Consider the following 14,230-nt stretch of genomic DNA (forward strand, 5'->3'; position numbering starts at 1 on the left):
ACATAGTTTCTGCTCTCTTATGACCTTTAGGCTATTTGAGTGCATTGCTAAAACTCTTCAACTCTAACTGCCTGCCTACATTGTTTTGGGGTTTGTTTGGTTATTTTTGCAAAAAGAAATAGATTTTTACCAAAAGAATGTCTTACCTTAGCTTTCCAAAGAGAAATCCTTGCACTTCATCAATAGGATCATTTTCACCTATCATTGTAGCATTCACCTCTGTACCTATAAATACAAGGCAACACTACAATTACAGCACTATTCAGAAGGTAGTTTCTTACATATACTCTTTGGTTAGTTTTACATAATAGCAGTAAGCAGTAATGATGAATACTTACTTTGAGATCTACAAATGAGTGATGTGTACTTTACAAAAAATGGGTAAGCAGCGTCGTCTCCATATTTTACAGATGGGGCAAACGAGGACAAAAGACAGTTACTCACCTTTGTAACTGTTGTTCTTTGAGATGTATTGCTCATATCCATTCCAATTAGGTGTGTGCGTGCCGCATGCCCAATCGTCGGAAGATTTTTACCCCAGCAACACTCGGTGGGTCGGCCGAGGCACCCCTTGGAGTGGTGCCTTCATGGCACCGGATATATGCCCCAGCCGACCCAGCACCCCCTTAGTTCCTTCTTGCCGGCTACTCCGACAGAGGGGAAGGACGGCGTGTTTGGCATGGATATGAGCAACACTCCTTCAAGGTATCCATGCCAAACCCGCCCTCCTTCCCCTCTGTTGGAGTAGCCGGCAAGAAGGAACTAAGGGGGCGCTGGGTCGGCTGGGGCATATATCCAGTGCCATGAAGGCACCACTCCAAGGGGTGCCTCGGCCGACCCACCGAGTGTTGCTGGGGTAAAAATCTTCCGACGATCGTGCACGCGGCACGCACACACCTAATTGGAATGGATATGAGCAACACATCTCAAAGAACAACAGTTACAAAGGTGAGTAACCATCTTTTCTTCTTCGAGTGCTTGCTCATATTGATTCCAATTAGGTGACTCCCAAGCCTTACCTAGGCGGTGGGGTTGGAGTGAGATGTCGCGGAGTGAAGGACCGCTGAACCAAATGCAGCATCACCCCTGGACTGCTGAATTATCGCATTGTGGGCGGCGACGGTATGTACCCATGACCAAGTCGCTGCCCTACATATCTCCTGTATGGGTACATGTGCCAGGAAAACAGAAGATGAAGCCTGAGCCCGTGTGGAGTGGGCGGTAAGGTGCGTAGTTGGGACACCAGCCAAATCATAGCACGCAAGGATGCATGATGTGATCCAGGACGAGATGCGCTGGGAGGAGACCAGGAGGCCCTTCATCCGGTCTGCCACAGCAACCAACAGCTGCAATGTTTTCCTAAAAGGTTTCATTTGCTCGATGTAGAAAGTGAGGGCCCTGCGAACGTCCAGGGAGTGCAGCTGTTGTTCACATTGAGAGGTGTGTGGCTTCGGGTAGAAGACGGGGAGGAAGATGTCCTGGTTGAGATGGAAGGCAGACACCACCTTAGGGAGGAAGGCAGGGTGGGGTCGCAGCTGTACCTTGTCCTTATGGAACACCATATACGGCGGTTCCGATGTGAGTGCCCTGAGCTCAGACACACTCCTCGCAGAAGTGATAGCTATGAGGAAGGCTGTCTTCCAGGAAAGGTACAGGAGCGAGCAGGTGGCCATCGGCTCAAACGGGGCAGCCATGAGTTTGGGGAGGACCAGGCTAAGATCCCACGTAGGGACCAGTTGTTGAATTTGTGGGAACAGGTGCTCCAACCCCTTGAGAAATCTGCTGACCATGGGATTGGAGAAGACTGAACGCCTGTTTTTGCCCGGGTGGAAAGCCGAAATAACTGTCAGGTGCACTCTGATGAATGATATTGCCAAGCCCTGCTGTTTTAAGGACAGGAGGTAGTCCAAGATGATAGGTACTGACGCCTGTAGCGGGGCCATATGACTCTGAGCGCAGCAGCAGGAAAAAACGCTTCCACTTGGCTAAGTACATGGACCTGGTAGAGGGCTTCCTGCTACCCAAAAGGACCTGCTGTACCAAGCGAGAGCAGCACAGCTCAGATGGAGTTAGCCATACAGCATCCATGCTGTGAGATGGAGAGATTGCAGGTCGGGATGACAGAGTCGTCTGTGGTCCTGAGTGATCAGGTCTGGCCACAGTGGGACTGGAATTGGAGCGTCCATGGACAGCTCTAGGAGAGTGGTATACCAGTGCTGCCTGGGCCATGCTGGGGTGACCAAAATCAGATGGGCTCTGTCCCTGCGCAACTTGAGCTGGACCCTGTGGACTAGTGGGAATGGAGGGAAGGCGTAGCACAGGTGATCCTTCCACTGTACGCGGAAGGCGTTTGACAGGGAACCCGGAGAGCGTCCTTGTAGAGAGCAAAACACTTGGCATTTGCGATTCTTGCGAGAGTCAAATAGGTCTATCAAGGGAAAGCCCCACTTCAGGAAGATAGGGTGGATGACGTCCGGGCGAACCAACCACTCGTGAGTCTGAAATCATCTGCTGAGGTGGTTGGCTAAGATGTTCTGGACTCCTGGGAGAAATGACGCCACCAGATGGATCAAGTGGGCTATACAGAATTCCCACAGACAAGTGGCCTCCTGGCAGAGGGGGGACGACTGGGCTCCCCCTTGCTTGTTGATGTAAAATATGGCCGTTGTGTTGTCTGTGAGGACTGCAACACAATGGCCTTGAATGCGCTCTCGGAATGCCTGACATGCCAGGCGCACAGCTCTGAGTTCCCGTACGTTGATCTGCAGGGATAACTCTCCTGCCGACCATAGCCCCTATGTACGGAGAACCCTGAGGTGGGCTCCCCATCCCAGGGATGACGCATCCGTAACTAGGGACACGGAGGGCTGCGGGGTGTGAAATGGCACCCCTTCGCACACTGATTTGGGGTCCAGCCACCAGTCTAGAGAGGCTAATATTCCTGGCAGGACGGTAACCGCCATGCTCAAGCTGTCCCGACCTGGGCGGTATACTGTTGATAGCCAGGCTTGGAGTGGACATAGCCACAGCCTGGCGTGCGTGGTCACGTATGTGCAAGAGGCCATATGTCCCAGGAGGCATAGGCATGTTTTCACGGTCGAGATTGGGAAGTTTTGCAGGCTGTGGACGATGTTCACCAGGGATTGGAAGCGTGCTTCTGGCAGAAGTGCTCGGGCTAGGCCTGAGTCTAAGACTGCTCCTATGAATTCTATCCTCTGGGTTGATACCAGAGTAGATTTTGCGACATTGAGCAGGAGGCCCAGTCGACTGAACATGTTCATGGTAAGCTGGACATGAGACTGCACCTGATCCCTGGAGCGGCCCCAAATAAGCCAGTCGTCGAGGTATGGGAACACTTGGATCTGTTGTCGATGAAGGGAGGCAGCCACAACAGCCATGCACTTGGTAAACACCCTGGGGGCCGTAGATAGGCCAAAAGGAAGGACGGTGAATTGAAAGTGCTGTTGATTGACCAAAAGCGAAGGAAGCGTCTGTGCACTGGGTAGATCGCAATGTGGAAGTACGCGTCCTTCATGTCGAGGGCGGCATACCAGTCTCCAGGATCTAAGGAAGGAATAATGGTCCCTAGAGAGACCATGCGGAACTTCAACTTTACCATGAATTTGTTGAATCCACGTAGGTCCAGGATGGGCTGAAGCCCGCCCTTGGGAGATTAGGAAGTAGAGGGAGTAAAAACCCCTGCCCCGTGACTCTCTTGGAACCTCCTCTATCGCCCCCACAGCTAGGAGTGATTGGACCTCCTTGTAGAAGGAGGTGATCGTGAGAAGGGTCCCTGAAGAGGGACAGGGTAGGAGGGTGGGGAAAAAAGCAAATTGAAGGGAGTAACCCCTTTCCACCGTGTGAAGAACCCAACGGTCTGATTTTATGTGAGACCACGCATGGAGGAAATGGGAGACACGATCTTGGAAAGGCGGGGAAGGATCCTGAATGGAGACTGGTTCTCCATCCTCGGGCGCACCTTCAGATGTTCTGCTTAGGCCCAGTCGATGGCTTGGGAGGGCCCTGGCCTTGGCTGGCTTGGTGGCCAGTTTGTCTTCTTCTACCACCTCGGCCGCATCTTCTAAAGAAGTCCTGTCTTGGCTGAGGGGGAGGGTAGGACCTCTGAGGCTGCAGTCTAAAGGGCCTTCTCTGCGTTACTGGGGTATGCATTCCCAGAGAGCGCATAATAGTTCGAGTCCTTCAGACTCTGCAGCCTTGAGTCTGTTTTGTCTGAGAATAGGTCCTGGCCATCAAAGGGTAGGTCCTGGAGGGTCTGCTGCAACTCTGGTGGTAAGCCAGAGACCTGTAGCCGCGAGATGCAGCGCATGGCTATGCCTGAGGCCAGGGTCCTAGCCACCGAGTCCAGAGAGGCTTGCAGGGAGGTTCTGGCCACCTTCTTGCCCTCCTCCACTAGAGCCCCAAATTCCTCTCTGGACTCCTGTGGAACCAACTCTTTGAATTTCTCCATAGAGCGCCATGAATTATCGTATCTGCTCAGGAGTGCCTGCTGGTTGGCCACCCTGAGCTGCAAGCATCCAGCCAAGTACACCTTGCGCCCAAAAAAGTCTTGGCATCTAGTGTCCTTTGATTTGGGCACCAGGGCCTGCTGACCATGCCGTTCCTTCTCGTTGACCGAAGCCACGACAAGGGAGCACAGTTGGGGGTGCTTGTAGAGGTACTCGTACTCCTCTGAGGGGACAAAGTACTTCCTTTCCACCCCCTTGGCCGTAGGTGGACTAGAGGCTGGCGATTGTCAGATTGTCTTGGCATTGGCCTGTACAGTCCATATGACTGGGAGGGCCACCCTGGACGGTGCCTCCGCAGACAGAATGTCGACCACAGGGTCCTCTACCTCCACCACCTTCTCTACCTGGAGATTCATATTGCGCACCACCCTGCGGAGCAGCTCCTGGTGGGTGCGGAGGTCCATAGGGCCCGAAACTGTAGTCCCTGCCACTGCCTCATCAGGCGAGGACGAGGAAGATACCCCTGGGACTCAGGGATCCGGTGTGGTGTCCTCACATGCAGGAACTTGTTGCCCAAGGTCCACCACGCTAGGGGCATGGGCCTGTGTTGGCACTGGAGCAGTCCCCTCAGAACCCCCCGGGGGGTGGGGGGCGAGACACAGTGGCCTCCAGTACTCGGGGCTCCGAAGGGGCGGAACGGGAAGCCCCCGAAGGAACCCCTTGGGCCTGATGGTATGCCCAGGGGGTCCACCGTCACGGGTGATAAGAAGGAACTGAGGGGGCGCTGGGTCGGCTAGGGCATATATCCAGTACCATGAAGGCACCACTCCAGGGGGCGCCTCAGCCGACCCACCGAGTGTTGCTGGGGTAAAAATCTTCCGATGATCGTGCACTTGGCGCACACACACCTAATTGGAATCGATATGAGCAAGCACTCGAAGAAGAACTGAGGAGTGACAGTCCATGGTCATATGGCAAGTCACTGTGAAAACTGGAAATAGAAGCCAGTTCTTGTGACATCCAGCCCTGTGATCAGTCCACTAGACCACAGCTGTCATGAGTATCTAGCAAAAAGTTCACTAAAAAAGTAAGCCAGCTAAAAACAGGATGCTGTATTAGCCGCCAAATACAAGAAACAGAGGGTCAGAAGTGAATCTGGAAATTGCGCTCCTCTGCTCAAGGGATGTTAAGAGCTCCAAAGGAGAGCACAGCCTGTGTGTTAACTGTAGAGATGACTCAGCAATAGTAGGAAGAAAAGGGGGTTGGATCAGACAAAGAAAAATAGAGGAGCAGTGGAATTCACTAGGGTAGCAGGATTTTTCAGTGTTACAAAATACTTTATTATTTATTATTAATGAAAATAATGTATATATTGACTAACACAAAAGCATCTTCCCACAGATTCAGTTTTATCTAGAATGAGCGTGTTTTCTGTCTGAAAAAAAAAAGGGGGGGGGTTCCCTCCCTTGGGGTTGTGAAAACAGCTTCTGTTCCATAAACCAATACACAAAGGTCTTGCTGAAGTTGTAATGATACATTAATGAAATTGCTCTCACACTAATGCAACAAGAATAAAAGCTTCCTAAATTGAAATTAATCAGATGCTCCAGTGTGCCAGTTATTCTCAAAATGATAATTAACTAATAATTTAGGCTAAAAAGAGGCATTTGAATTAAATCTGCTCAATCTAGAATAATTTGAGGGATAATTTTTTACACTGCAAAGCATTTTATTTTAAGAATTTCAGAGAGAATATTGACAAAGTACAAGCAGCAGAGACCCCCCCCGCCCCAAAAGGGCAAATATAGTAAAGTACTGTGTTAAATGTAAATTACTAAAAAAGTAAAGGGAAAGCTTAAAAGAAGATTTGACAAGGTAGGGAAACTGTTTCTGTGCTTGTTTCATTTAAATTAAGATGGTTAAAAATAGCATTTTTCTTCTGCATGGTGAAGTTTCAAAGTTGTATTATGTTAATGTTCAGTTGTAAACGTTTGAAAGAACAACCATAATTTTTTGTTCATGGTTACGAATATTTCAGAGTTAAGGACAACCTCCATTCCTGAGGTGTTTAAGTTTAGGGTTCTACTGTATTTAGAAAAAGGTCACACTGCAAACCCTAAAACATCTTGCATGAAGTGTAAGTTTTGTTCTACTCAACAATTATCTATATTTACTCTGGGTGAAAGGAAATTTATTTAAATACAGTATGACTACTGCTATCTTTCTACTGAGTTTACTACCATATCGGCTGAAACAGTAACAAAATTAATTTCAAAGTATATATGTGATCGAGTCAATGCTAATATTTTAAAACAGATTAGGAGAGTAGGACTTGCTTTTGATAGTAGCTATTTCTTTTTAAAAATCCAGAAGTATCGGATGTCTGCTAAATGGACACAAAAATAAAATTATTAAATGCAATGCTATAAAATACATATATACATATGAACTTAACTAATATGCAGTTTAGCCCATCTGTGTCAGATTTCCAGAAATGGGGATTGCCCCTATTCTTGCTCCAGAGATAGTAGGAGGGGCAAAACTAATTTCAAATATTTTAGTCTCCATCTCCCTGGATGGCTTGGAAAGCTGAAGGAGGAACCATACTATGCTCGGGACAGGGGTAAGTAAGAAGTAATGTCTTGGTGGTGCACAACAGTAATCTGTCTAATCAAAGAATGGCTCTGAAGAGAGTAAACCTGCTCCCAAAATTAGAGGAGGACGACAACGACAACACGGAGAGTAGGAAGGAAGAGACTGTGGCTCTTCAGAGCTCAGACAGGTAAGAAGAGCACCATCTCCTGCCCTCTGGGAGAAAAACTATTCATGTGAAAAAAAAATATGAAACCATTTTATTATAACTCAAATTATTTGTATATAAAATTCTTATTTTAAGTAGGAATTCACCTTTCACCTGGGTATCATCCTTGGCCTTATATTCTGTGCTTTTAATAGCCAGTTCCACACCATAGCCAGACAGGTAGACTTTTTCTTTACTTGGATTCTAGAAGAAAAGGTAAAAAAACAGCAGCACATAGCACGTCTTTGTATGGATGTATAACACACTAAGCTAGTGTTTCCCATAGCAAAATAGCTCGTATTGCCATGTATTTAAAGGGATTGGAGTGCCAGAACATGAATGTCTGTCATTTTAGGATTCAAACACAACTTGTACAGTATAAAATACATAAGTAGCAGCCCCAGAATGAGCTATTTTGCAGGAGTACAACAATCGTTTAATGTCTTATTATATTCCTACTAGGCTCTTTGCAGAAGAGGATGACAAAGAATCATAGGAAAGAGCAGATCACACTAGGGCTGGTGAATGGTCCTGTGATAGAATCCCTTGCTGCGTCCAAAATAAAGCTTGTGAATACCGAATAGAACCAAACAAAAAAATGATGCTGCATAAGCCAATATTTGAGCCAACTTTAGATGGATACATTTATTTAATCAAAATGAACAGCAGGGAAGAAAAAAGTGGTTCTTTTTTGCTGAGAAGCAAGGGAATGAAAATACCTCAGCCTCCAGCATTCACTGAATGGTATATAAGGAATACCACAGAAATGATCAAACCTATTAACACTTCAGGACAGGAGATCATATATTTATGTTTCATGATTTTAAGATGACACCTCTGAGCACTTCACAAAAATTCTTAACACCATATTATAATCGATGGCTTTATAACCAAGGCCCAGAATTAAGCATTTTATGCAAAGAATGGGAATTCTGTCACATGGAATCGTGTTTTTTTAAAAAGAAAAGGGTGGTATACAGCCTTATTCTTTTTGCTGTGTCTCACCGAAAGTACAAATATCACTAAAGCTGAGCCAGTCGATGCCTTTTCACATATAGCATATTTGGTTGTCAGTCCAAGTACTACATTTATGGCTTTTATCAACACTATCACACTATCAGGAAGAGAAACTAAACAGATCAAAACTCTTGTAAGCCACTAAAAATGTACAATTAAACATCCATTCTACAATTATTCCTTTTGAGATCCAGTATAGAAAGTAAATTTGGGGTCGTCCCCCCTCCGGATTGATGGGATGGCAGGAGAAACAAGAGCAGATCACAGTAGGACTGGTGAATGGCTCAGCAATGAAATTCAATCCTATTCCAAATAAAAGGAATGGCCTCCGTTTGGAAAATACCTCTCACGCTTTACCCACCCAGCTTATGCTACAAATGTTTTGTGCTTCACCACACCCATGCAAATATTGGATAATAAAAGGAACTCTTTTTCTTAGACATTTAAATGATAAAGTAATTTTCATAATTTGATTGAATAGATATATCAGAATCCAGAAATGCAGTCTGAATATTCAGTTTAATGCAAATAAAATATTCCTGTAACAGGAAATATGGGCCTAGATTTTCAAAACAAGTGCCTAAAATCAGCATCCTATGTCCAGATTCACAACTCTCAAAAGTTAGGCCACTTATTTAAGTATCTGAGCGTGAATGTCAGAGCCTCACCTTAGGCACCCATTTTTTAAAGTCTTAGCAAGAGAGGTTCTTTCTAATTCCAAAGAAATTGGTTCAAAATAGTATCAGTACTTACAGCAACATAGTGTCTGAGGATGTAAGTGATTTCTCCTGCACTGGCTTTCGAAACAAGCAGGTTGTGGAATTTGGAAAACTCCTCAGTGCCAATCTCAGCATAGAGTATGACAACAGGACTTTCTGGGTTTGAGAGGGGGTATCTGTGATCTCCTTTGAACAAAAAAGGCTTCAGCCTAAGAACAAACATCAAGAATAAAATGTGGTGGTTTTAACATGCACTTGAAAGAGGAAACTAAGCAAGACGCATCAAAATCTCTTTTCCCTCCCTGTGTAACCATCAGGTGTCTTTTCACAAAGGACAAGGTCTTAGACTATTCTCAATTGATTATTAAGCGTGTCAGTCATTCGTGTGCGATGGCAAAACTTGGATAAAATGAAAAAAACAGGGCTCCAAAGGTTAAACTGTAAAACTGGATGGTGGGGGTTGGAAAGCACCCAACGATGATCCTTATATAAATGAGCAACAATGTTTTCAATAAACTATTTATTGGGGCATGAGTCCTATCTCAAAAATAAAATAAGCTAAACACAACAGACATTAAAGAGACATTTCCAGCCTCCTATAGGTTTAGTTTTCCTGTTCTGTATTCTTGTGTGTGTATTTTCTTCTCCTTTTCAAATCTTGCCCCTAATATAAAGTTCAAAATATTCCCAAATGGGATTTACCAACAGAATGCATCGGCAGTGCAGCGAATGAGCAAGATGATGCTATGCACCTACACATGAACCAGAAGTAAAATATGCCAACCTTTATGTTTACAAAAGATCAAGCTGCAAAACAGAGAAAGAGGAACATGAGGACAGATTGTAGTTTAAGTTTCTAATATGTTAATAATTGCTTTTTGTAAAGTCCCTCACTTTTTAGTTTTGTTACCAAGATTTACTGCCAATTTCAACTCAATTATTTCCTCGCATAATCCTGTTAGTTATGATGGAAAATAAATTTAAGATTACTATCGTGTGTCATTTTAAAATAACATCTGAATGAAAATAAAATAAAGCTGAGACTCATGTATTTGTCAGCATAAGCTCTGAGTTTTTGTTGTCCTAGTCTTAAAAATGTGGAACACTTACAGCAGAACCACTCTCAGAAATAGTTTGTAAGCATTCTGCTGTCCAGAATTTTACTGTTCACGGAAAATGACAATACGGTACCACTGACTCTAAATTTAGATATCTGTATTATAAATACTAAAGTATTTTACATGTTCAAAGGATTAGTGTCTTACTATACCAGAGGTCTGAAACACATGGCCCATGGGGTTATTTTCTGCAGCCCGCCAGCTCCCCGCAGCGTTTACCTAGAGCAGCTCTGGCCCAGCGCACACTGGGGGCAGGGCAGGCTCCCTCCCTGCCTGCCCTGCCCCCGCGCCGCTCCAGGAAGCGGCCAGGACCTGCGGGGGGAGGGGTGGGGGGCACAGGCGTCTGTATGTTGCCCTGGCCGCGCCTCCTGGTACTTCCCCCAAAGCTCCCATTGGCTGGGAACAGGGAACCGTGGCCAATTGGAGCTTTGGGGGAGGTACCTAGAGGATCGACCAGGGCAACACACAGACCCCATTGTTCCCCCCACGCCCCCCAGGTCCCAGCCGCTTCCCGGAGCAGCAAGGGCACAGAGAAGGCAGGCACAGAGCCTGCCCTGCCCCTGGTGCACGCTGGGCTGGACCCACCCCCCGAACCCTTTCTGCAGCCAAACCCCCTGCCCTGAGCCCCCTGCTGCAGCCTGCACCCCGACCCCCTGCGCTAAGCCCCCTGCCACACCCCTTTGGCTCCCCAACCCCCTGCCCTGAGCCCCCTGATGCACGCTGCACCCCTTGGAGGCAGGGAAGGGGTGGGAAGAGGCAGGGCAGGGAGGGGCCTCATGGAAGGGGTGGAGTGGGGGCAGCGCGGGACTGGGGCAGTGGGCGGGGGGGGGCTGGTCAGTGGTGCAGACCTCGGGCCAATGTACTAGTCCTCATGTAGCCCTCGTGGTCATTTGAGTTTGAGACCTCTGTACTATACAAACACATCAATGTCCTAGGAACACAGGAACCACATCCAGATTTTGGAGTTGTCAGAGAGTTCATAGTCCTCCACAGTTAGACACAGGTTGCAGCGGAGGGCTTAATAAACGTGAGAACTTTGTTAAGGGAGTTCTCTAGTTGCTGCTTAAAGCATGGCTCTGTGTTTGTCCTCATACTACACAGATACGACCATTGGTGTATATAAAAGTTCAATATCCTCCACTATCCTTCCTCCAACAGGGGTCAGCACCATAGTGCAGAGGAAGACATAAACCCTCATAATGGACAGTTATGCAGTCAGGATTACTTGGGGGAAGTTTCTGCCTAACCTCAGGCAGGTTTTGTCCAAAACATTATCTCATACATTTTTGTACTGTCAGCAATCTACTCCACAACTGATTAATTTCGAGAAACATTCAGGCAGACCCTGTGTAGTAACATTGTGCAGTCCAACCATGTTCCTCTTAAGACAACTTCTGTCCAGCAATCCAAATAAAGAATCCTCTGTTTATTACACCCAAATTCTGTTCCTTCTCTCATGAGGGACACTACAACTTTTATTCTCACTAATTTAACTGTGGCTCTTCTGATTATTCATATTAAATGACTAATTACTGTTTTTAATCCTAAAATGTTTGCCGTCAATAATATCCAGCAGCAGCAAATTCCAAAGATTAATAATGTTGTGAAACAGTGAACTGTCACATGGGGGTGAGCAAGCAGCTGACTCCAATTAAGCAGTCCTCTCAGAGGCTGCTGGGAGTGGGAGGGGCCTTGCCCTATATAAACCAGGCCCAGCTCATTCCAAGGAGAAAGATGAATGAAACAACTCTCCAGAAGATGCAAGGGAGGAGAAAGGAAGAATACCTAATGGGGGAAAACAGCTCCAGAAAAGGGGCAAACGCCTTGGGATAACAATTCTATGTTTAGGGAGAACGAGGCACCAACTGCGGCCTACCTCCCTAGAAAGCTTTGGACTTGCTCCAAAGGTAAGAGAACTATGGGTAGAAAGCACTAAAAGCTTTCAGTGTAAATGAGGATAAACTAATACTTATAAAACAGTGTATTACTAGTACACTTTCTCTGGCTCTATATCCCCTCCCCCCCGTTACATACCTCCTCCCGCTACTCCCCTTTTTCTGTGATGGTCACATCATCCTGGCCCACCAGAAATAGCTTAGTGACAAATGCATTTTGGAGGAGTGGGGACAGGAACTACCAGTTTTAGAAGTGTGGCCTTTTATTTTTGATGGGTTTCCCTTTGCTCTCTTATTTTAAGAAAAGAGACACAGGAGCATCTGACTAACCTCTTCTTAACCTTTCATTAACTTTTATATCGTTATTATGTCAGCTCTTCCTCATCTCTTTAAGTTGCCCTGATCTTTTTTAAACTCTTTACATGGACATTTTTCCACATTTCTAAGAATTACTGCTGCTCTTCTACAGACCTTTTCCACTTCTGCCATTTCCTTTTAGAATATCATTACTTTATGGTACAATTTTTGAGAATGAGAAGGATGAGAGACAATTATTCCTGACTGGTTTAACACCAAAGAATAAATTGCAAATGTGTTTACTACTCTGCCTAAGAAAGGTCAAATATAATCTGGAAACAGAGTATGCAGAAAGTAGGAATTCAATGAAATTTCCCCACTTAAATCTAACAAAGTTACAGTTTGGGCTAGATCTTATATAAAAAGACTACCTTTCTGAAGCTGTTTGTAAAAGGATTTCAAGGGTGTCAAATTCACAAGTCTTCTTCCCATGCACAGCAAAAAATGAGTTACAACCCACTGGTGGAGGTTCGTCTGCTGCTATCTGTATTAAAATATCTGTGTTACAATATAGTTTGTAAAATTTTCTTCGAACAAAGATAACAAATCACATTACAAAATGAAACTGAAAATAGGACTTTTAGGCGATAATAATATTGGGCTCCTAATCAAGGAGCGCAAGGTGATGTACAACTCCCAGTACTAATGTAATTAAAAGTTACCTGCTAAACAAACAAAAAATAAAGCAAGAACATTGAACACTTAAATTTCACGAATGATTTGGTTTGCAGAGGGTATTTACAATGATAGGGCTTTTCACCCCCCAACTTCAAAATTGTTTTATTTTACTTATGTAACTACACAGAACACTCTATGTATACCACAAAATTCCTTATAATTAAGCACCAAAAAGTCAATCTCTCTAAACATGAACATATCAGATCATTCAAGATGAAAAGGAAAACCTCCTCAGAAAGGAACACAAGTCTGCCTTTACTAAAATAAAGTACTTTACAGAATGGTGCATATTATTTAACAAACTATAAAATGTACTAGATCTGTAAATAAAGGTCAAAGAATACGATTTCCATTTAAGGATTCTGTTGACTCCAGTTCCACGGGCATGGGCTAATATCTTTAGAATCCCACAACAGAACTACTGAAGAACTAGTAAGTTTATGATGTCACAGTTGCCATGGAAATGAAACCAAATTAAATATACAAATAGAACAACTCTTTGATTAAGATTGCTAAGGCCTGGTCTACACTATGGGGTTAGGTCCAATTTAGCCGCATTAGACTGATCTAAAAATGACTGCGTCCACACAACCAACCCCGTTCCGTCAGCCTAAAGGGCTCTTAAAATCAACTTCTGTACTCCTCCCCAACGAGGGGAGTAGCGCTAAAAATTGACCTTGCTGAGTCGAATTTGGGGTAGTGCAGACGCAAATAGACCATATTGGCCTCCAGGAGCTATCCCAGAATGCTCCATTGTGACCGCTCTGGACAGCGCTTTGAACTCTGATGCACGAGCCAGGTACACAGGAAAAGTCCTGGGAACTTTTGAATTTCATTCTGTTTGGTCAGCGTGGCGAGCTCAGCAGCACAGGTGACCATGCAGTCCCCCAAGAATCGTAGAGCGTAGAATGTGTCTACGCTCCTCCTATCATCTCCGTCCCTGAGGTTATCGCAGATTAGAAGGCGAAAAAAAAATGCACTCGCAATGACGTTTTCCAAGCTCAGGCAGTCCTCCCACACTGATAGGGCACAGCTTAATGCATGGAAGCATTCAGTGGCAGAGGCCAGAAAAGAATTAAGTGAGCTCAAAGAGCGGAGGCAGGACACGATGCTGAGGCTAATGCGGGAGCAAACTGATGTGATTAACCGTCTGTTGGAGCTGCAGGAAAGCCAACAAGAG

At 45.5% G+C, this 14,230-nt stretch overlaps 1 protein-coding gene across 4 annotated transcripts in view; it reads right to left on the bottom strand.

Annotated features, from left to right (window-relative positions):
* Window positions 1-14,230, bottom strand: part of UGGT1 (UDP-glucose glycoprotein glucosyltransferase 1) — a 94,921-nt gene that overhangs the window by 63,140 nt on the left and 17,551 nt on the right. For all 4 annotated transcript variants that reach the window (XM_048865192.2, XM_048865194.2, XM_075132244.1 and 1 more), the window contains exons 5-8: window positions 12,744-12,856; window positions 9,037-9,211; window positions 7,374-7,470; window positions 147-225 (exon numbers count right to left, since the gene is read on the bottom strand). In XM_048865192.2, coding sequence (XP_048721149.2) covers window positions 147-225; window positions 7,374-7,470; window positions 9,037-9,211; window positions 12,744-12,856 — 464 coding nt within the window. The remainder of the gene's footprint in view (window positions 1-146; window positions 226-7,373; window positions 7,471-9,036; window positions 9,212-12,743; window positions 12,857-14,230) is intronic.

Source organism: Caretta caretta, chromosome 9, assembly GCF_965140235.1.
Source record: "Caretta caretta isolate rCarCar2 chromosome 9, rCarCar1.hap1, whole genome shotgun sequence".
NCBI lineage: Eukaryota > Metazoa > Chordata > Testudines > Cheloniidae > Caretta > Caretta caretta.